Source organism: Mercenaria mercenaria, chromosome 13 (genome assembly GCF_021730395.1).
Source record: "Mercenaria mercenaria strain notata chromosome 13, MADL_Memer_1, whole genome shotgun sequence".
In the NCBI taxonomy this organism is placed as follows: Eukaryota; Metazoa; Mollusca; class Bivalvia; order Venerida; family Veneridae; genus Mercenaria; species Mercenaria mercenaria.
This window is the reverse complement of record NC_069373.1, coordinates 24,422,204-24,446,578: the sequence shown is the minus strand read 5'-3', so window position 1 is coordinate 24,446,578 and position 24,375 is coordinate 24,422,204. Positions and strand designations below refer to the sequence as shown.

Sequence of the window (24,375 nt, the reverse complement as noted above, 5' to 3'; positions counted from 1 at the left end):
TCAAATTGATGAAAATGCTTGTTTACACTTAAGACACCACATTTTTGATCCAATCTTAATGAAAATTGGTCAGAATATTTGTTTCCATGAAATCACTATGTCAAACATGTTTACACTGTTATGGTGTGTTTATCAGGTGAGCAACCTAGGGCCATCTTGGCCCTCTTGTTTAAGCCTGTTACCAAAATTGAGACCAGTACTAGTGGTGAATCTATTTAATATTTAGTTATATGCAATAATTTGCCTTAATGTCATGTAAAAGCGATACATTACCATATCATGGAAAATCACTGAAGATCATGGAAATATCATGGAAATTGAGTAACAGAATTCTGTATGAACCCTGTGTGACCTACTGACCTACTTTCTTGTGTTTTTTTAAGATACAGCCTTGAAATTTGGACAACATGTACAGTTTTGCACACCAATCTTAAAACTGATTTTCAGTGACCTTGAATGTGACCTACTGACCTACTTTCTTGTTTTTGAAGATACAGCTTTGAAATTTGGATGACATGTATAGTTTTGCATGCCGATCTTTAAACAGACTTTCAGTGACCGTGAATGTGACCTACTGACTTATTTTTTTTCTAAACTTCAGCAAAGGGTTTGGACCACCTGTAATATTTTTTTTACAGATTTCAAAAGTAATCTTGCATTATCTTTACCTTGACCCACTCTCCATATTTTCTTGCTTTGAAAGCTTTAGCTGAGAAATTTGTTCAAACAAACAACTCTACTCAGGTGAGCAATATAGGGCCATCATGGCTCTCTTGTTTATGAATTATCCTCCCTTTTTACTTAGAATTTCAGGCACTTCCACTCTCTCTCAGTTATTACTAAATGGATTTGATTCAAACTTATGATAGTTGTTCCACCTTATCACTCACATCATATGACACAAGGTACATAACTCTTGCACAAATATTTTATGAATTATACCCCTTTTTTTGCTTAGAATTATACTTATTTAGTGTTTTGATACACTTTATCTTTATCTCTCTTATTACTAAATATTTTTGACACAGACTCAAGCTATTGTCCTATATCTTCATCCAACATTGGAGTCATTAAACATTCCTTTGACAGCTCCAGCTTCCTTAGATGTGGCCAGTTTCACTATCCATAACCGAAATAGTCGAGCTCGCTGTCTCCTGTGACAGCTGTTGTTTTAGCTCTTTCTTCAATGGTAATTACAGGTCTCTATCGTTACTGTAACTCTACTTTTATTGTTATTTTTGAGCTCTGTCTTCAGTGTTACTTACAGGACTCTAATGTTACTGTTACTCTACTTTTATTGTTATTTTTGAGCTCTTACTTCAGTGTTATTTACAGGACTTTACTGTAACTCTACATTACTTTTAATGTTGTTTCAATGTTATTTACAGGACTTTACTGTAACTCTGCTTTACTTTTATTGTTACAGTAAACCTCACTTAAAATGAACTCGGATATAAGGAACAGTTTTCAATTCCCCAATCTAATTCCTTCTTTATTCAATGTAAAAATCCTTGGTTTCGTGCACATGAATAAACACAACTTATTTCATTTCTGTGATATTCATGGATACGATAAAAAGAAAATATATAATATCATTAACATTTACCAAATACAAGACTATAGTAGACTTATATTTACTCAAGATTACGTTCAAGAGCTAGCTCTATTAACAAAACGCGATAACTGTGGCCTTTATTTACTAATACCGGATTAACCCATAACAATGAAATCGGGAATCAGGTAGACATATTATATGACAAATATCTTTTTTCACAAAACCAATGTAAGAAGTGGCGTGGTCTAGTGGATAACACGTATGATTTGTAAGCTTACGGTGCTGGTTCGAATACATGACGAGGTACATTTTTTTATTTCGTGTTTTTACCTGGAGAAGGAATACAGGTAACATATACTGAGTACTTACTGACATTTTGCAGAGGATCTCATATTAGAATAGACATTGAATCTATTAACATTGCAAAATAAATAAAAAAAACACTTGCAGGGAAAATAAAACCAAAGTTGCGATCGTTAAAGACATTATGAAGGTTAATAAAATGTTATGTTTAAGACATAACAGTAACATATTTATAACGACTCGTGTGAGCATTTCTTATTGAGGTCAGTGGCTACAGACACTGCTAGCAAGCAGGATTACCACCCGGATACCGACAGTGCTTTTTAATGGAGTTCTGTATACATATTTGTCATGACAGGAAAAATAAACTTAAACAAATAAATAAAGAATAAAACATGAAAGAAAAATAAATACAAAAGACGATATAAAAAATACCTGCAAAAAAGAATAAGTTAAAATCACGAAGAAGGGCTCGAATATACACCATACAAACACCCTCGTGATATAGGCCTAATAATACGCATCTGAACGACAAACAATGATTTATTCAAGAGCAAATCACTAAATGAGATATATTATTTCGATTCTAACACGTTACAAAGGATTTTTTAAGTACATCCTTGACGACATTCATTAAATATTTGCCCGTTTTCAATCGGTTTCCTTTCCAACGCACCACTATGCTGTTTGACGCCATGACGTAATGATTGTGACGTCAGAACAGTGATTTGTTGTATAATAATTCACTGTTCTCTGCCTTCTTTGTTTAATAGGAAAATAAATCGGATCGTGTTAGAATATGATATAACACATCATATTTAGAGTTAAGAATACTACAATATACAAATTAATACCATTTATTGGACAATATACCTGCTTTACCTGTTTTTGGAGTTTACCAAGTACCGTTAAAATAAAATTATCGCAATCCATTAATACAAGTATTAGATTTCATGTTGACAGTAGTGAACGAAAATCAGTTACGGTCACGGTCATATTGTCCTAAATAAATGTGCAAATTACGCGTCATTAACAATGGCAAACAGTCCAGTTTATCAAATTTTAAATTGTAAAAATTATAGCAGGTGCTAACATGGACTATTGCAAAACTATAGGTAGACCCTATAATTTACACTTTAATCCGTATGTATGGCGCTGTTGTCTAGTCGTAATGCACTGTATGTTATGAACACCATACTTTTAAATTTTAATGGGTAGTCTAATTTAACATTTTTGTAATGACAATTTGAACACTTTTTTTTTAGCTCACCTGTCACAAAGTGACAAGGTGAGCTTTTGTGATCGCGCGGCGTCCGTCGTCTGTCCGTGCGTGCGTCCGTAAACTTTTGCTTGTGACCACACTAGAGGTCACATTTTTCATGGGATCTTTATGAAAATTGGTCAGAATGTTCACCTTGATAATATCTAGGTCAAGTTCGAAACTGGGTCACGTGCCTTCAAAAACTAGGTCAGTAGGTCTAAAAATAGAAAAACCTTGTGACCTCTCTAGAGGCCATATATTTCACAAGATCTTCATGAAAATTGGTCAGAATGTTCACCTTGATGATATCTAGGTCAAGTTCGAAACTGGGTCACGTGGGGTCAAAAACTAGGTCAGTAGGTCTAAAAATAGAAAAAACCTTGTGACCTCTCTAGAGGCCATATTTTTCATGAGATCTTCATGAATATTGGTCAGAATGTTCACCTTGATGATATCTAGGTCAAGTTCAAAACTGGGTCACGTGGGATCAAAAACTAGGTCAGTAGATCTAAAAATAGAAAAACCTTGTGACCTCTCTAGAGGTCATATTTTTCATGAGATCTTCATGAATATTGGTCAGAATGTTCACCTTGATGATATCTAGGTCAAGTTCGAAACTGGGTCACGTGGGGTCAAAAACTAGGTCATTAGGTCTAAAAATAGAAAAACCTTGTGACCTCTCTAGAGGCCACATTTCTCAATAGATCTTCATGAAAATTGGTCGGAATGTTCAGCTTGATGATATCTAGGTCAAGTTCGAAACTGGGTCACGTGGGGGTAAAAACTAGGTCAGTAGGTCTAAAAATAGAAAAACCTTGTGACCTCTCTAGAGGCCATATTTTTCAATGGATCTTCATGAAAATTGGTCAGAATGTTTACCTTGATGATATCTAGATCAAGTTCGAAACTGGGTCACGTGGGGTTAAAAACTAGGTCAGTAGATCTAAAAATAGAAAAACCTTGTGACCTCTCTAGAGGCCATATTTTTCATGAGATCTTCATGAATATTGGTCAGAAGGTTCATCTTGATGATATCTAGATCAAGTTCGAAACTGGGTCACGTGGGGTCAAAAACTAGGTCAGTAGGTCTAAAAATAGAAAAACCTTGTGACCTCTCTAGAGGCCATATTTTTCATGAGATCTTCATGAAAATTGGTGAGACTGTTCAGCTTGATGATATCTAGGTCAGGTTCGTAACTGGGTCATGTGCCGTCAAAAACTAGGTCAGTAGGTCGAAAAATAGAAAAACCTTGTGACCTTTCTAGAGGCCATATTTTTCACGAGATCTTCATGAAAATTGGTGAGAATGTTCACCTTGATGATATCTAGGTCAAGTTTAAAAGTGGGTCACGTGCCTTCAAAAACTAGGTCATTAGGTCAAATAATAGAAAAACCTTGTGACCTCTCTAGAGGCCATATTTTTCAATGGATCTTCATGAAAATTGGTCAGAATTTTTTATTTGAAATTACTCGAAATAAAAATAAACACACATTGCCTCCTCTATATGTTTAATAATTACCTTGAAAACAATTCTATCATAACAACAAATGTAACAAAATAAAGTGATCATAAGTTAAATAATTAATAACTTTTTATGTCAAAAATAAGTAACCTCCTCAATGGGACCTGGTTCGCCTGAGGCTCCTGCCCAGCTGATGAAGGTTAATGAACTTAACTGCCTTGCCAACAATTCTGAACATACTCAACAACAAAAATTAAATATGACAAAAATAAAGTAATCCGTTAAGTAATTAAAACCTAATTCAATCTTAAATACGCAGTAACATTTTCAACGAGACAGGGTAGGCACAGAAGCTCCTGTCAAGTTGGTTTGAAGGTCAATTCATTTACATAATATTATAACAAGATGGGATAGTATTATAATAAGATGGTTGTAACGGCCCGCTCTAATTAAACTTGATAGGGTAAGCGCGAGGCTCCGACCAAGTTGATGAAAAATTCACTCGACGGAAGGAGACCAAGCGTGACATGCCAGTCAGTCTGAATAATCAAAAATCATACCTTAACGGAAATAATGTAACTGCAACGCAATGCAACAACTTAAACAAACTAAGGTTAAATACCAATTGCGGTTCACGTTACTTGAGAGAAGTTTGGGACTTAAACAAGCGAGGCTCCATTCAGCTCATAGTCTTTTTACTCACGTTGTTGACGTCGAAAAACAAATCATCAAAGAGAAAGATAAGCAACCTTACATTACCTAAATCCAATTATTTACTACAGTGTTTTACTGTTTATTAATGCCTGTTACACAACCCCGAGCAATATAGGTCCTACCACACTATAAGAATCGGTCATAATACTTAACTAGGGAACGGCATCAAAACTGTGGTATTCTGCTGCAATCTTACACTACATTACTAAATATTTACTGTAAAAATCTTTTAGGTCCTACAGTACTATAAGAGCCGAACAAAGTGATCCAAGCAACTTCGAGTCATACGACTTTATTAAAGAATGGCATCAAACCTGTAGTATTCTATTGCAATCTAAACTAATTATTTACTGCCGAAAACTTTGTACTATTTACTGATGCCCTTTACGCAACTCAACGCAATTTGGGTCTTGCCGTACAATAAAAACCGGACCTGTTGACCCAAGGCAACTTCGAGTCACAACAGTTTATTAAAGAATGGTATCCGACCTGTAATATTCCACTGCAATCTAAACTAAATACTTCCTACAGAAAACTTTGTACTACATACTGATGCCTTTTACGCAATGCAACGCAATCTGGGTCTACCCCACTATAAGACCCAGACCTAGTGACCCAAAGCAACTTCGAGTCATAACATTTTATTAAAGAATGGCGTCAAATCTATAATATTCCACTGCACACTTAACTAAATACTTCCTACAGAAAACTTTGTACTGTTTACTGATGCCTTTTACGCAATGCAACGCAATCTAGGTCCTACCGTACTATAAGAGCCGGACCTAGTGACCCAAAGCAACTTCGAGTCATAACATTCTTATTACAGAATGGAATCAGATCTATAATATTCCACTGCACTCTTATACTAAATACTTCCTACAGAAAACTTTGTACTATTTACTGATGCCTTTACGCAGTGCAACGCAATCTAGGTCCTACCGAACTATAAAGCCGGACCTAGTGACCCAAAGCAACTTCGAGTCATAACACTTTATTATAGATTGGCATCAAACCCGTGACATTCCACTGCAATCTTAACTAAATAATTACTGCAGCAAACTTTGCACTATTTACTGATGCCTTATACGCAATGCAACGCAATCTAGGTCCTACCGTACTATAAGAGCCGGACCTAGTGACCCAAAGCAACTCGAGTCATAACACTTTATTATAGATTGGCATCAAACCTGTGATATTCCACTGCAATCTTAACTAAATATTTACCGCAGCAAACTTTGCAATATTTACTGATGCCTTACACGCAATGCAACGCAATCTAGGTCCTACCGTACTATAAGAGCCGGACCTAGTGACCCAAAGCAAACTTCGAGTCATAACACTTTATTAAAATATGGCATCCAGCCTGTGAAATGTCACTGTAGTCTTAACTAAATATTTAGTGCAGAAAACTATGTAACTAATTACTGATGCATTTATACAATGTAAAGTAATCAAGGTCCCTACCTAGCTATAAAAGATATACCTAGTGACCCAAAGCAACTTCGAGTCAAAACAAATTATCAGAGAATGGCATCAAACCTTTGGTCTTCTACTGCAATCTTAACTAAATACTTACTGCAAAATCTTTATACTATTTACAGATGCTTTTTTGCAATGCAAAGCAATTTAGATCCTACTGTACTACGAGTGCCGGACCTAGTGACCCAAGCAACTTCGAGTTATGACACTTAATTAGAGAAGGCATCAAAATTGTGGTATTCTACTGCAATCATATAAATACTACATAAATAATTTTCACTGAAAAAATCTTTATACTAATTTACTGATGCCTTTTATACAACACAAAGCATCAATGTCCTACCGTACTATAAGAACCGGACTGAGTGATCCAAAGCAACTTCGAATCATAACATTTTATTAGAAAACGGTATCAAAACTGTGGTATTTTACTGCAATCATAGATAACTAAATATTTACTGCAAAGTGTTTACTATATACTGATGCCTTTCATGCAACGCCAGGCAATCTGGGTTCTACTGTACTATAAGACCCGGACTTAGTAACCCAAAGCAACTTCGTGTCATAACACCTAAAACATTATGCTATTATGTATTGTAGTCTTAGGCAAAGCAAGCTACACAACAGCGATTAAACTCGTACAAGCAACGGTTTGCAAGAACGTATGTGGCAATTGCGATGCAAAAAGCTAACTACATTATTGAAGCTGTCATGTCCCCTCGGGTACGAATTGGAAACGACTGACGAGAAATGATAGCTGAATGTCTAACAAAGATGCTCTAGATTAGATATAATTATAAACGCTTACTAAATGCATTTAATATAGATATCACGCAGTCTCCCCCCTGCCAACTTGAATTCTCCAGTAATATATCATGATAACGTAGAGCGACAATTAAATTATTGTGTCGTAGGCTACCATAAAAGCATAAAATAAATAATTATATCCCTTCAAAAGCAAGTTCCATAACAACCTTTAAAACAATATATTTGTAATGAACGTTATCTAATTGAGAATCCAGAGTATACAAACACTTGGCATTTAAACGCACATAATTAAATAACACACATTAAAATTGATAACACATCTTATGTTACTGTTTATCTCCACACTTGCTGAATGGCATATTATCCGTGTTCCACATCTAATCATTGTCTTCAGCAGTCCAATACTTCGAGCAAATATGTGTGAAATCGTCTTTGAAAACCTTTTGATTTATTTGTACACTCATCCTCGTCAAGTAACGATCTGAAATATATGACTAGAGCAGAAAATCTGTCTCAACTCTCCTACTGAAACAGCTCGAGATAGAGAGAGGATAATATAACAATGTTGACAAAATGAACATATATTATTATATTATATGTAAATTATGTGGAACTGGTAAAGAAAATTAAATGCACTTCCTTTTGCTGTGTCCTTGTTTACAGAAATTAAGAGCAAGCATATTCCAGGAAATATTGTATCAATTTATGTCTACTAATTTATTATCCTTATAAGCAGTAGCAATAAAACTACAATAAAAATGTTGCCATGTACGCATACTATGATTTCATAGAACGTAAACGTTTGCTTTAAATATAATAATATTTACTATATACATGAAACTAAAGTATACAAGTTAATAGGTTTATATTATGAATAAGATTTGAATTTACGTCCCGTATTCCATAAATGTATACTGCTAATTGTATATACATGCAAAATTACCGGTGGCCGCTACATCAAATAAACTTCGTCATTATCATTGTCATATTGAAACTGGACGGAAACGCATTTTATAAAACAGAACATTGCAAGCGGCGCCTTGTAATCTCATTATGGGGTGTGGCGGGTGGGCAAAATTGTCAACTTTACATGTACTCGCTCAGCCAACGTACAAAAACAGACAGAGAGCTGCACGAGAATTCTCAGCTTTTTATGCAAGTTTAACAGACTGTTTACCGATATCAAATTTAACTAGCTACAGGCTTGTATAAACTCGGGTACCAATTTATAACGATAAGCGCGAGGGCGTATCGGTTCCATAGCAACGGACGTGACATTTGATTTCTCTAAAAATAAATCAAATTATTTAAAAGAAAAATAATTTTTATTATTTGAAATTACTCGAAATAAAATAAACACACATTGCCTCCTCTATAGTGTTTAATAATTACCTTGCAAACAATTCTATCATAACAACAAATGTAACAACTAAAGTGATCATAAGTTAAATAATTAATAACTTTTATGTCAAAAATAAGTAACCTCCTCAATGGACCGGGTACGCCTGAGGCTCCTGCCCACTGATGAAGGTTATGAACTTAACTGCCTTGCCAACAATTCTGAACATACTCAACAACAAAAATTAAATATGACAAAAATAAAGTTATCCGTTAAGTAATTAAAAACCTAATTCAATCTTAAATACGCAGTAACATTTTCAACGAGACAGGTAGCACAGAAGCTCCTGTCAAGTTGGTTTGAAGGTTCAATTCCATTTACATAATATTTATAACAAGATGGGATAGTATTATATAGATGGGTTTGTAACGGCCGCTCTAATTAAACTTGATAGGGTAAGCGCGAGGGCTCCGACCAAGTTGATGAAAAATTCACTCGACGGGAAGGAGACCAAGCGTGACATGCCAGTCAGTCTGAATAATCAAAAATCATACCTTAACGGAAAATATGTAACTGCAACGCAATGCAGCAACTTAAACAAACTAAGGTTAAATACCAATTGCGGTTCACGTTTGCGTCTATTATGACAACGCGCGAGCTAGATCAGTCGGGCTTACAATAGTGTTAAGTCAAAAAACGTTTAAACTGATACCGATTAATGAATCTAACGCCCGGTCACTTTCCCAGTCGATAGAATTTCCCGCCACAATAAATTTCAGAAATTTATCCCCCAAAATTCTTATCGATTGGAAGCCATGTTCTTAGAAATATAATCTTTTAAACACAGTTGCCAAATGCGATAGCCCAACCCTGCAGCAAAGATTGTATTTACCTTATGATGTCTTTTAGCAGACAGAATCTTTCTTTAATTTATTTTTATTCATTTATTTACTTATTAATTCATTTATTAATTATATTTATTTTAATTATTTTTGTTTTGTTTTCTAATAATATAAGATGTTATTTTCTGTTCAAATGCTGTCTTCTAATGTTGTAGTTGTTTATTAGCAAAATTATCCACAAAGACCCGCAGTTCTCTTCATGACTTACAAAACATCTAAGAGGCAATTGTTGTGGCAATGAATTGTCAATACGCTACTTTTAGGATGATAACAGTAAATCTAATGTTTATTTTAAAACGACATATTTATTCTGTACGTACACGGCCGATATATAGGTCACGCACACACCTGTTTAATATAAGCTACACGCCTCGTTGAATATGCCATGTCGATAAAGTAGAATGCTTGACATGTAACCGTTACTCTATGTTTTTAAATTGCTGCCACTTATTCATCATTAAATATTTTTCTATACTGTTTTTTTGTGTTTTCCGGCCAAAAGTTTGAATTATGTGCATAAATGTGTTTTACATTATTACTATAAAAACTAAGTAGTTATGTATGATCGTGCCATATAAATTTCACATGTAATCCTGTATAAAATCAGCTGTTTTTATGTAATTTTGTTGAACTTTCTGTCAATAATTTATCAAAAATGCTATAGAATTCCAGCTATATTTATTCTCTAGTGGTGCTGTAAGTTTGAGGCCATAATATTAAATAATGAACTTTACACGCATGTTTTTTATGTACGTGACGCCCAAATTTCATGTGAGCCGTTTAAATAACTAATTACTAGTTTCTTTACTGTTTATTTACTTATACATCTTCACTACTACATTTTTCTAATATTCACTGCTAAATTTTCCTATGATGACTACCTCTTTCATACCCAGTTATCCCGGACCGTGCACCAACCAGTATGTACTTTTGCCGTCCGATACCTGTTCATCCTAGATTTTGAACTAACCTTACCATAAAACTAGGTCAATGTAATGATTCAGTTTCTACGGGACGATACTAATAGGCGATACAAATGGGCCCGCAACCCTTCTTGCTTCATCTTCCTTATTTCTTTCTGTATTATACAAGAATTCAGTGCAACCGAGCAAAGATTTTTTGAATTCGAAGCAATCGAGAATAGGAAACTCTTGGTTAAAACCACCCATCTGCTTTACCGTTATCACGTGCATATCGTTTCAAAGCGTTTATATTAGCTGGTGATTTGGCCGAGTTAATTATCCGAACTGAAAAACTCATCTTTGTGACCGCGATGTTTGAAGGAATTTACTTGCAAAAAGAGGATTTTTATACCATTATGCCGCCACACCCACTTTGAGAATTATTATTAGAACATGGAATATTGCTACTTATACAGTTATTAGAAAGAACTACATCAGAATTTGAAAGAATTTGTTCAAAATCAATAACAATTGACCCACCAGAATAATCCTGTAGTAGTCTGTTTCCTCTATCGTCAATGTCACCAGTGTTGACTGTTCGACCTTCAGGTGCCACAAGTTCGCCAGCAGGCCTGCTTTCAAGGTTACACTCGTCGGCTTTTCATTTACGACGGACCTCTCGTATTACACCTGTTCTCTTTATTGTCGGTTGTTGTCAGACCAGCCCGCTTCTCTTATTACAACCTCTCGGCAAGCGTAGAGAATTAAATTCTTTATAAAATTGTCAACTCAAAATTGTCAACTTTACATGTACTCGCTCAGCCAACGTACAAAAACAGACAGAGAGCTGCACGAGAATTCTCAGCTTTTTATGCAAGTTTAACAGACTGTTTACTGATATCAAATTTAACTAGCTACAGGCTTGTATAAACTCGGGTACCAATTTATAACGATAAGCGCGAGGGCGTATCGGTTCCATAGCAACGGACGTGACATTTGATTTCTCTAAAAATAAATCAAATTATTTTAAAAGAAAAATAATTTTTATTATCTTGATGATATCTAGGTCACATGTGCTGAAAAACTAGGTCACTTTGTCAAATAATAGAAATAACGACGTCATACTCAGTTCAACACTGGGTCATGTGGGGATAGGTGAGCGATTCAGGACCATCATGGTCCTCTTGTTGTATTAGAATTGATGTCTATTCACATAACATGCAGTCGAGGAAGGTAAGAGGAGTAACTAAAACGTATCTCATAGTCATAATGTAGCGCTGTCTAAAAAGAAGATAGAAAAAAACCTACAAAAATAAACAGAAATTACAGTCATTCTAACCGACGTACATTTTGGCTTAGTTTAGGTTTAACGCTGTGTTTCAACACTATTTCAGTCATTAACATGCAGGCAGTTTACCTTATCATCTCTCCAGGAAAGGACCGGTACTAGACTCGCTGCATTGTCACATAAAGATTCATATCGGCCCGGAGTGTGAACACATAGCCCTTTTCAAACGTCAGTCAAATTGTGTTCGTTATACAAACTTCAGTTACAAGGAATTAGTTTGCTGTACGGATATAAGGAACTTCGATTATAAGGAACAATTTTTAGAGGTCCCAGGCTGTTCCTTATAAACGAGGTTTACTGTATTTCAATGTTATTAACAAGACTTTACTGTAATTCTACTTTATTTTTATTGTTATTTCAATGTTATTTACAGGACTTTACTGTAATTATGTCTCCCCCAGGAGACATATTGTTTTTGCCCTGTCCGTCCGTCCGTCCGTCCATCCTTCCGTCCATCCTTCCGTCCGTCCGTCCGTCCGTACGTCACACTTCATTTCCGAGCAATAACTGGAGAACCATTTGACCTAGAACCTTCAAACTTCATAGGGTTGTAGGGCTGCTGTAGTAGACGACCCCTATTGTTTTTGGGGTCACTCCGTCAAAGGTCAAGGTCACAATGGCCTGAACATTGAAAACCATTTCTGATCAATAACTAGAGAACCACTTGACCCAGAATGTTGAAACTTCATAGGATGATTGGCCATGAAGAGTAGATGACCCCTATTGATTTTGGGGTCACTCCGTCAAAGGTCAAGGTCACAGGGGCCTGAACATTGAAAACCATTTCCGATCAATAACTAGAGAACCACTTAACCCAGAATGTTGAAACTTCATAGGATGATTGGTCATAAAGAGTAAATGACCCCTATTGATTTTGGGGTCACTCCGTGAAAGGTCAAGGTCACAGGGGCCTGAACATTGAAAACCATTTCCGATCAATAACTAGAGAACCACTTGACCCAGAATGTTGAAACTTCATAAGCTGATTGGTCATGAAGAGTAAATGACCCCTATTGATTTTGGGGTCACTCCATCAAAGGTCAAGGTCACAGGGGCCTGAACATGGAAAACCATTTCCGATCAATAACTAGAGAACCACTTGACCCAGAATGTTGAAACTTCATAGGATGATTGTACATGCAAAGTAGATGACCCCTATCGATTTTGGGGTCACTCCATTAAAGGTCAAGGTCACAGGGGCCTGAACATTGAAAACCATTTCCGGTCAGTAACTTGAGAACCACTTGACCAAGAATGATGAAACTTCATAGGATGATTGGTCATGCAGAGTAGATGACCCCTAACGATTTTAGGGTGACTCTGTTAAAGGTCAAGGCCACAGGGGCCTGAACATGGAAAACCATTTCCAATCAATAACTTGAGAACCTCTCGACCCAGAATGTTGAAACTTCATAGGATGATTGTTCATGCAGAGTAAATGACCCCTATTGTTTTTGGGGTCACTCCGTTAAAGGTCAAGGTCACAGGGGCCTGAACATTGATAACAAGCTCCGATCAATAAATTGAGAACCACTTGACCCAGAATGTTGAAACTTCATAGGATGATTGAACATGCAGAGTAAATGACCCCTATTGATTTTGGGGTCAGTGTATTAAAGGTCAAGGACACAGTGGCCATTTCATGTAAAATCATTTTTTGGAAATAACTTGAGAACCACTTGACCTACAATGTTGAAACTTAATAGGATGATTGGACATGCAGAGTAGATGACCCCTATTTATTTTGAGGTCACTTGATCAAAGGTCAAGGTCACAGGAGCCTGAACTGTGACTTGAGAACCACTAGGCCAAGAGTGTTGAAATTTAGCAGGATGACTGGACATGCCAAGTAGATGATCCCTATTGCAGCCAACCATCAGTGTCTCTTTGACTTTCGCTCCTGACCCCTATTGACTTCTTGCCTATAGGACTTTGCATTGGGGGAGACATGCGATTTTTTACAAAAGCATTTTCTAGTTCTACTTATTTTTATTGTTATTTCAGTGTTATTTACAGGACTTTACTGTAACTCTACATTACTTTTATTGTTGTTTCAGTGTTATTTACAGGAATTTACTATAATTCTACTTTATTTTTATTGTTATTTCAATGTTATTTACAGGACTTTACTGTAACTCTACTTTATTTTTATTGTTGTTTCAATGTTATTTACAGGACTTTACTGTAATTCTACTTTATTTTTATTGTTATTTCAATGTTATTTTCAGGACTTTACCGTAACTCTACTTTTATTGTTATTTTTGAGCTCTGTCTTCAATGTTATTTACAGGACTTTACTGTAACTCTACTTTTATTAGCTCACCTGTCACATAGTGACAAGGTGAGCTTTTGTGATCACCCATCGTCCGTCCGTCCGTCAACAATTTCTTGTCTGCACGATAGTGGTTTCATTTATGATTTTATTTTAACCAAACTTGCACACAACTTGTATCACCATAAGATCTTGATTCCTTTCTGGAACTTGCCAGGTTCCTTCATGGGTTCCAGAGTTACGGCCCCTGAAAGGGCCAAAATTAGCTATTTTGGCCTTGTCTGCACAATAGCAGCTTTGTTTATGATTTGATTTTTACCAAACTTGCAAACAACTTGTATCACCATAAGATCTTGGTTTCTTTGTTGAACTAGCCAGATTCCAGTATGGGTTCCAGAGTTATGGCCCCTGAAGGGGTCAAAATTAGCTATTCCGACCTTGTCTGCACAATAGCAGCTTCATTTATGATTTGATTTTAACCAAGCTTGCACAAAACTTGCGTCACCATAAGATCTTGGTTCCTTTCTTGAACCGGCCAGATCCCGTAATGGGTTCCACAGTTATGGCCCCTGATAGGGCTGGAATTAGCTATTTTGACCTTGTCTGCACAATAGCAGCTTCATTTATGATTTTAATTTAATCAGACTTTCACAAAACTTGTGTCACCATAAGATCTTCGTTTCTTTCTTGAACCGGCCAGATCCTATAATGGGTTCCAGAGTTATGGCCCCTGAAAGGGCCAAAATTGGCTATTTTGACCTTGTCTGCACAATAGCAGCTTCATTTATGATTTGATTTTAACCAAACTTGCACACAACTTGTATCACCATAAGATCTCGATTCCTTTTTATACGCCCGCAGGGATGTATTATGTTATCGCCTTGGTGTCCGTCTGTCTGTCTGTGTGTGGGTAAGCAATTTCCCTTCCGCTCTGTAACTCTTGAACCCCTTGATGGATTTCAGAGAAACCTGACACAAATGTTCACCTCATTGAAACAACATGCAGAGCACATGTTTCAGATGGCTCACTTCAATGTCAAGGTCACACTTAGGGGTCAAAGGTCATATGACTTTGTTTTGTGTGAATATTGCTCTGCATTTGCGTTGCATTGCAGTTTTTATTTGGCAGATCCTTATTTTGTTCGCTTGCAATAAATTTTTTTAATTACTTCCCTTTTATGTTACTATAAATAGCTTATTTAGTAACTTTTTTATTATTGGCCGTAGGGAAAAACCGAGACCACTTTTCTGTGGTACAACATGGATGGTACCTCCAATTTTTAGGTGTATTTTGACATATCTGTACCTTGTAAGAATTTTTTCTTTTTGTTTTTAGTTAAAGCAATGGTACTCAGGTGAGTGACATAGGGCCATCATGGCCCTCTTGTTGTTATTTTTGAGCTCTGTCTTCAATGTTATTTACAGGACTTTACTGTAACTCTACTTTTATTGTTATTTTTGAGCTCTATCTTCAATGTTATGTACAGGACTTTACTGTAACTCTACTTTTATTGTTATTTTTGAGCTCTATCTTCAATGTTATTTACAGGACTCTGTTGAAGCACTAGATTCTGATGTGTGGATGACAATCGCAGGTGGTGTGATTGGGAAATACTGCAATTCACGTAACCCTGTCCTGATTTTAGCCAATCAGGAAGCAGATAAAAAGGTCATAACAAAAGATTTGAAACTTCAAGTTGGCGATGTTATACAGTTCAAGGTGAGAACTTTTCATATATTTTGATTTTTACGCATCCTTATTATACATGTTTTGTATATGAAGGCAAAATTGCATAAAATGTGGAATATGTGTTGTTTATACCAGAAAGTTAATACACTGTTTCACCTTTTATCAGAAGCCAGATAATAATCTGTCTCTCTGTCTGGCCAGTTCCGTACACCCTACCCTGGCCGTAACCTTGCAAGTACTCAAGTCTTCGTGCAAGGTAGAGTAGAATACAAGAATCATAACTCTACCAAGCTTGCTTAAATTTATTAAATTTAAAGCACAGAGTGTTCATGATGAGCAATTGTGATCACACTGTGTCCGTCGTCCATTGTGCGTCTGTCCATTCATCATCAACAATTGTGTTTAAACAACATCTCCTCCAAAACCACTGAATGGATTTTGATAAAACTTGGTGTGGCTATTCCTTTAATCGTCCTCTACCAAAATTGTTCAAATGGTTCTGCTTGGTTGCACATAGGGGCTGCCAGAGCTAAAAATAGAAAAATCTTCAAACAACATCTCCTAAATCTATGGTCCAATTTTGAAATACATTATGTAATTTCACACAAATGGACCTTATGTCACCCTCTACCAAGATTGTTCAAGTTACACCTATTCGTCAAAAAACATGGCCGCCAGTGGACATGGTCACTTTTCCCAATATGTATCCCCAAGCAACCTATTTCTGACCACCACCTATTTTCGACCGTCTAAGACTTTGTATGAGAAAAATCTTTACAAGAATAATTTATCAGCTGCGATTGTTTCATTGTTTACAGCGGAGACAGAACAAGTTAGAAACCTGTTCTCTCTCAGTTTTGGTACTTGGAAGTTTAGCAGTACCATGTTTTCCAAAAACCCTGTATGCTTTCGACTACTACTTATTCTTACTTAAACCAATATCCATTATTGATATAATTATCTTTTGCACTAAATGTATATTCTTTAAACCATGTTTCCTACCAAAATTGTGAAGCAAACTGTACAAATTTTTTGACAATGCAGTGCTGATGCCTGTCCTTGCAACAGTTTTCTTCATTTTCTGAGCATTTTGAAATATTTGGAGTGTCAAAAGCTTAGCAGTAATGTAATACATTGTCATCTATGATAGCTATAAATGTAGCAGATATGACACCTAGGTTCTCTTGAGTTACTGTGCACATGATATAGTGGTTTAGATAATGCACTGACTATTGCTTGCCATTTACTTTACCCTATCCCCTGTAATCTAGCTGCCAATTCAGACAAGTGTACCTACAGTATATTAATCTGCTGTTTGTTACCAGGCTTGATTTGTGAATGTACTTTGTTTGCCATGGTGAAATGAAACTACAGTAAAAGTTTAGTGCTGTTGTTTATTTTATCCCCCGCCGATGAAATCGGGAGAGGGGTATTGAAAAGGCGTTGTTCGTCCGTCCTTCAGTCCGTCTGTCCGCAGCCATTTCTCAGTAACTACCTGGTAGAATTTCATGAAACTTGAAATAAACATGAACCAACATACTGCGATGATGCCCGTTAAGTGTTTTTTTGGGATTGGTCAATTTCCCTCAGAGTTATTGCCCTTGATTTAATGAAAAATGTCTGTCCGCAGCCATTTCTCAGTAACTAGCAGGTAGAATTTCAACAAACTTGAAATAGACATGAACCAAGATACTGCGATGATGCCCTTCAAGGATTTTTTTTTCAATTGGTCAATTTCCATTAGAGTTATTGCCCTTGATTTAATGAAAATGCACAAAAATATCCGTCCACAGCCATTTCTCAGTAAGTAGCAGGTAGAATTTCATCATACTAGAAATAAATATGAGTCATCAAACTGCAATGATGCCCGTCAAGTTTTGGTTTTGATTGGTCAATTTCCCTTGTGTTATTGCCCTTGATTGAATGAAAAATACACGTCTGCAGTCATTTCTAAGTAACAAGTTTGTAGAATTTCATGAAACTTGAAATAAATATGAACCAACATACTTTGATGATGCCCATCATTTTCTTTTTTTTATTGGTCAATTTTCCATACAGTTATTGCCCTTTAATTGTTTAAAAATCCACAGATTTGTACATAACAAACCAACCAATTGGAAGAATTTCATTAAAGTTCTTTCATTCTTTTCCATGAACATTTATCATAAACATGTGAAGTTGTGTACCCACACCTGGTCGCCACCTTGCCTCGGTCACACCCACTCCCCCCCCCCCCCCCCCCCCCCCCCCAATTTTTTTTTTTCATTTTTAATTTTCCATCAATATTTATAATCAACGTGTAAAGTTTTGGATTGTAGGACATTTGCCCCCAGGGCATTTGCCCCCCAATGAAAAAATGAACTGCTGGACATTTGCCCCCCAGTTGAAATGGCAGATAGGAAATTTGCCCCCCATAGCTGATTTTTGGAATGGACATTTGCCCCCCCGATATTTTTGTCCAATATGCCAGTATATATAACTGTATTTGTTGTTGTATTATTACTCTAAAAGGCAATTTTCAGTAAAAAAAAAAAACTGTCTTATTAATTATAATTTGATAAATATGTTAGGTAATTACTTTTAGATGTTAAGGTAAATAATAGCATATCATTGAGTAATAAAAGTGCTCATAACAGCGTTATAATTTCTTAATTAGTGCAATGTTTTAACACTCAGACTTGTTAATTTGGCTATTATCTACTACAAAATTGTATAACACAAAGATATTGTACCCTAAAATATGAAGAATGTCTTGTACGAAGTTCCTAAAAAGTCACTGGGGGAAAAAATATTGGGGGGCAAATGTCCATTTCAGAAATAAGCACTGGGGGGCAAATGTCCTATCTATCATTTCAACTGGGGGGCAAATGTCCAGCAGTCCACTTTTTTATTGGGGGGCAAATGTCCTGGGGGGTAAATGTCCAGATCTCAAAGTTTTGTACCCTAACCCCTCCACACACTCTCCCCACCCCCCCAAAAAAAAACATTCATTTTCTGTTAATTTGATTTTGACTAATGAAATGATTTGCTTCTTTGTAACATTCTTAACTTTTTGCTGGATATATTTTTTGCCGTTCCACACCACAGACCCTTTCAGCGGGGGATACCAATTCATCGAATTTGCTTGTGTTTTTTTTTTATTAGAGCGAAAATACCACACATGGTCAGATTTAGGTTGTAAAAATAAACCAAAGAGTTGGACTTGCATGCAGGGCACTAGACAACTTTTGGGGACAGGTACCCATACCCTCGCGAAGGGGAATTTTTCATCATTTTAAGACAAAAATGGAAAGTTATTAGCCATATAAATGTTACTACTTTTCACACTTATTAATACCGTCAAAGGTCATGTCAGATCTTGTCCGCCCCATTACTTTGACATGCATTGAGGAATCTTATTTATATTTTGCATGAATGTTTAAATCAATGAGACTGACTAACTCAAAGGTCAGGGTCACATTTAAGGGTCAAAGGGCGGGCTCAACATGTTGCACGTTGGCATCTAGTTTGACAGGGTTTTTCATTTTGGTGGTTGAGAGCTACAGCGCCAGATCTTGACACTGCCAAATCAAAGCTATAAAAAAACGCCAACATTTGGCCACACAGATATAAAGACGTATACAGTAGATTATTAGACAACTGCAATAGACCATTTGACAACTACAGTAGACCATTTGACAACTGCAACAGACTATAAGATAACTACAATAGACCAGTCTGTTGCAGTTGTCTAATGGTCTACTGTGGTTTTCTAATGGTCTATTTAGAGATAGGCCCTAAAATTTTCAATGATAGAATTACATTAAATGAAGTCTAGAAATTAATTTCCAAGTCCTTGAAATAACCAAAAATGATTTCACAAATGTGAAGTTTGATACTTTTGTTAATATCAATAACAAAGTTTTAATTTTTAATTTAAAGTTGTGATCCACAAAGTGAAAAACTCTTGCCTTGGGCTAGTACTTATAAGTAGAGATCTATTTGTTTACTTCCCTTGCAATTACACAATTGAGTGGAAAATGAAAAATGTTTAAGACACAATATCATACTTTTTTGCACAACAAATCATTAAGGATTTATTCATTTGTGTTTGATTTACCCCTCAAGACATGGTTCCAATGATTCTGTCAACTTACATATGGTAAAAATTAACTTTTAAACAAGCCAATAATAAAACGAAGTACCAGTAGGTAAATAATAGGCAGATAATACTGGTTTGCTTGTATCAAAATGTCACAATAGATCCCCTTTTGTAATACAGAAACCTGGTAGGATTAGTAAAGGTGCAATTATATTGATCTCTATTTCCTATGCCTAGTCTATTGCAGGTGTCTAATGGTCTGTTGTAGTTGTCTAATGGTCTACTGCAGTTCTTTAATAGTCTATTACAGTTGTCAAATAATCTATTGTAGTTGTTTAATGGTCTGCTGCAGATGTCTAATAGTCTATTACAGTTGTCAAATAATCTATTGTAGTTGTTTAATGGTCTACTGCAGTTATCCTTTTGCAGTTGTCAAATGGTCTCTTGCAGTTGTCTAATAATCTATTGTAGGTGTCTAAGCGCCTACTGCATTTGTCTAATGGTCTGTTATAGTTGGCTAATGGTCTATTGTAGTTGTCAAGTGGTCTATTGCAGTTGTCGGATAATCTATTGTAGTTTTCTAATGGCTTACTGCAATTGTCTAATGGTCTGTTGTAGTTGGCTAATGGTCTGTTGTAGTTGTCTGATGGCCTATTGCAATCGTCTAATGGTCTATTGTAGTTGTCTGATGGCCTTTTGCATTTGTCTAATAGTTTATTGCAGTTTTCTAATGGCCTATTGTAGTTGTCTGATGATCTGTTGCAGGTATCTAATGGCCTATTGCAGTTGTCTAATGGTCTATTGTAGTTGTCTGATGATCTATTGCAGGTATCTAATGGTCTGTTGTTGTTGTCAAATGGTCTATTGTTGTTGTCAAATGGTCTATTGCAGTTCTCTTATAGTCTTTTACAGTTTTCAAATAATCTATTGTAGTTGTTTAATGGTCTACTGCAGTTGTCTAATGACCTTTTGCAGTTGTCTAATAATCTGTTATAGTTGTCTAATGGCCTACTGCATTTGTCTAATGGTCTGTTGTAGTTGTCTAATGACGTTTTGCAGTTGTCAAATGGTCTATTACGGTTGTCTAATAATCTGTTATAGTTGTCTAGTGGCCTACTGCATTTGTCTAATGGTCTGTTGTAGTTGGCTAATGACGTTTCGCAGTTGTCAAATGGTCTATTACAGTTGTCTAATAATCTGTTGTAGTTGTCTAATGGCCTACTGCAGTTGTCTAATGACGTTTTGCAGTTGTCAAATGGTCTATTACAGTTGTCTAATAATCTGTTATAGTTGTCTAGTGGCCTACTGCATTTGTCTAATGGTCTGTGGTAGTTGTCTAATGACGTTTTGCAGTTGTCAAATGGTCTATTACAGTTGTCTAATAATCTGTTGTAGTTGTCTAATGGTCTACTGCAGTTGTCTAATGACGTTTAGCAGTTGTCAAATGGTCTATTACAGTTGTCTAATAATCTGTTGTAGTTGTCTAATGGTCTACTGCAGTTGTCTAATGACGTGTAAGCAGTTGTCAAATGGTCTATTACAGTTGTCTAATAATCTGTTGTAGTTGTCTAATGGTCTACTGCAGTTGTCTAATGACGTTTTGCAGTTGTCAAATGGTCTATTACAGTTGTCTAATAATCTGTTGTAGTTGTCTAATGGTCTACTGCAGTTGTCTAATGACGTTTAGCAGTTGTCAAATGGTCTATTACAGTTGTCTAATAATCTGTTGTATTTGTCTAATGGTCTACTGCAGTTGTCTTATGACGTTTAGCAGTTGTCAAATGGTCTATTACAGATGTCTAATAATCTGTTGTAGTTGTCTAATGGCCTACTGCATTTGTCTAATGGTCTGTGGTAGTTGTCTAATGACGTTTTGCAGTTGTCAAATGGTCTATTACAGTTGTCTAATAATCTGTTATAGTTGTCTAATGGCCTACTGCATTTATCTAATGGTCTGTTGTAGTTGACTAATGGTCTACTGCAGTTGTCTAATGACGTTTAGCAGTTGTCAAATGGTCTATTACAGATGTCTAATAATCTGTTGTAGTTGTCTAATGGCCTACTGCATTTGTCTAATGGTCTGTGGTAGTTGTCTAATGACGTTTTGCAGTTGTCAAATGGTCTATTACAGTTGTCTAATAATCTGTTATAGTTGTCTAATGGCCTACTGCATTTATCTAATGGTCTGTTGTAGTTGGCTAATGGTCTACTGCAGTTGTCTTATGACGTTTTGCAGTTGTCAAATGGTCTATTACAGATGTCTAATAATCTAATAAGGCCTATTGCAATTGTCTATTGCAGTTGTCTAATGTCTAATGGCCTATTGTAGCTGTCTAATGGCCAATTGCAGTTGTATAATGGTCTATTGCAGTTGTCTAATGATCTGCTGCAGTTGTCTAATGTCTAATGGCCTATTGCAGTTGTCTAATGGCCTATTGCAGTTGTCTAATGGCCTATTGTAGTTGTCTAATGGCCTATTGCAGTTGTCTAATGTCTAATGGCCTATTGTAGCTGTCTAATGGCCTATTATAGCTGTCTAATGGCCTATTGCAGTTGTATATACATAATGGCCTATTGCAGTTGTATATACATAATGGTCTTTTGCATTGTCCGGGGGCCTCCGTGGACGAGTGGTTAAGGTCGCTGACTTCAAATCACTTGCCCCTCATCGATGTGGGTTCGAGCCTCACTTGGGGCGTTGAATTCTTCATGTGAGGAAGCCATCCAGCTGGCTTACGGAAGGCCGGTGGTTCTACCCAGGTGACCGCTCGTGACGATATAATGCATGGAGGGGCACCTGGGGTCTTGCTCCACCATTAAAGCTGGAAAGTCGCCATATGACCTCTCATTTGTCGGTGCGACGTTAAATCAAAAAAAAAAAAAAAAAAAAAAAAAAAATTGCAGTTGTCCCATGGTCTATTGTACATAGATATTACTAAGATAACGATATGTTGAAAAATTGTATAAAAACAAAAATGTTCAGTAGAACTAAATTCAGGTTTGGGAATGCTAATGAAGAGTTTGTTTGAAATTTTGACAGATTAATGTTGGCTGCAGTAACCAGTTCCGTTGGGATCATCCAGTGTTCTTGCAATACTGGCCAAGAGGTGGTAATGGCTTCCATCTGGTACAAGACGCTTGTTACCAGAATATGGAGTGTGATGATAAACACACTGAAGGCAGCGTGTACTATGCTGGACCTCAAGGTCACTGGCAGCTTGTTGTAATCCCTGTAACAGAGAACCTTGCTAAGTAGTATGTTGAAATATTGTTTAAATTTTAAATATAGTTTTGAAGAATTTTACTGTAACAGTTTTGAATATAGGTAAAGATGTGTTACTTCTAAGTTTATATCTCAACAGGAACATTATTTTCACAGTTTCTTTCATTCTGGTCAGTAGAGTTTCCAGAAAGCTTCTTGAAAAAAACTTTACAAGGGATATTTAAGCTGTTGTGATTTATAAAACTTATAGCTGCCTTTTGAGCTTGACTTTTCAAAGAATAGTCTAGCTATTCTGCTAAGCCTGGCGTCGGCGTCGGCGTCACACCTTGGTTAAAGTTATGCATGCGAGTACATACAGCTATCATTAAGAAGCATATAGCTTTGGACCTTTTTTTTCTTTTTCTAGGTGAATTACCAACCTCACTGGGTCAAGTACCATAACTCTGACATGTATTTTGAGCAAATTATGCCCCCTTTTGGACTTAGAAATCGTGGTTAAAGTTTTACATGCAAGTTACTATCTCCAAAACTAATGCAGATATTGAATTGAAACTTCATATGTGTCTTGGGGGTTATTAAAGTAGCTGATAGCATCAAGTCCCATGACACTCTGACCTGCATTTTGGCCAAATTATGCCCCCTCCTGGACTTAGAAAATCCTGGTTAAAGTTTTGCATGCAAGTACATACAGCTATTACTAAAAGGCATATAGATTTGAAACTTATTTTTCCTTTTTCTAGATCAATTACCAATCTCACTGGGTCAAGTACCATAACTCTGACATGTATTTTGGCCAAATTATGCCCCCTTTTAGACTTAGAAAATCCTGGTTAAAGTTTTACATGCAAGTTACTACTTCCAAAACTAATGCAGGTATTGAATTGAAACTTCACCTGTGTCTTCGGGGTTATAAAACTTGTTGATTGCATCAAGTCCCATAATTCTGACCTGATTTTGGCCAAATTATGCCACCCTTTATTAGAAAAACCTGGTTAAAGTTTTGCATGCAAGTACATACAGCTATAACTTAAAGGCATATAGATTTGAAACTTATTTTTTCTTTTTCTAGATCAAT

The 24,375-nt window shown here is 36.2% G+C and overlaps 1 protein-coding gene across 2 annotated transcripts in view; it reads left to right on the top strand.

Moving 5' to 3' along the window:
* LOC123529323 (reelin-like) overlaps positions 1 to 24,375 on the top strand; it is a 418,269-nt gene that overhangs the window by 188,097 nt on the left and 205,797 nt on the right. For both annotated transcript variants that reach the window (XM_045309613.2, XM_045309612.2), the window contains exons 25-26: positions 15,856 to 16,026; positions 23,118 to 23,332. In XM_045309613.2, coding sequence (XP_045165548.2) covers positions 15,856 to 16,026; positions 23,118 to 23,332 — 386 coding nt within the window. The remainder of the gene's footprint in view (positions 1 to 15,855; positions 16,027 to 23,117; positions 23,333 to 24,375) is intronic.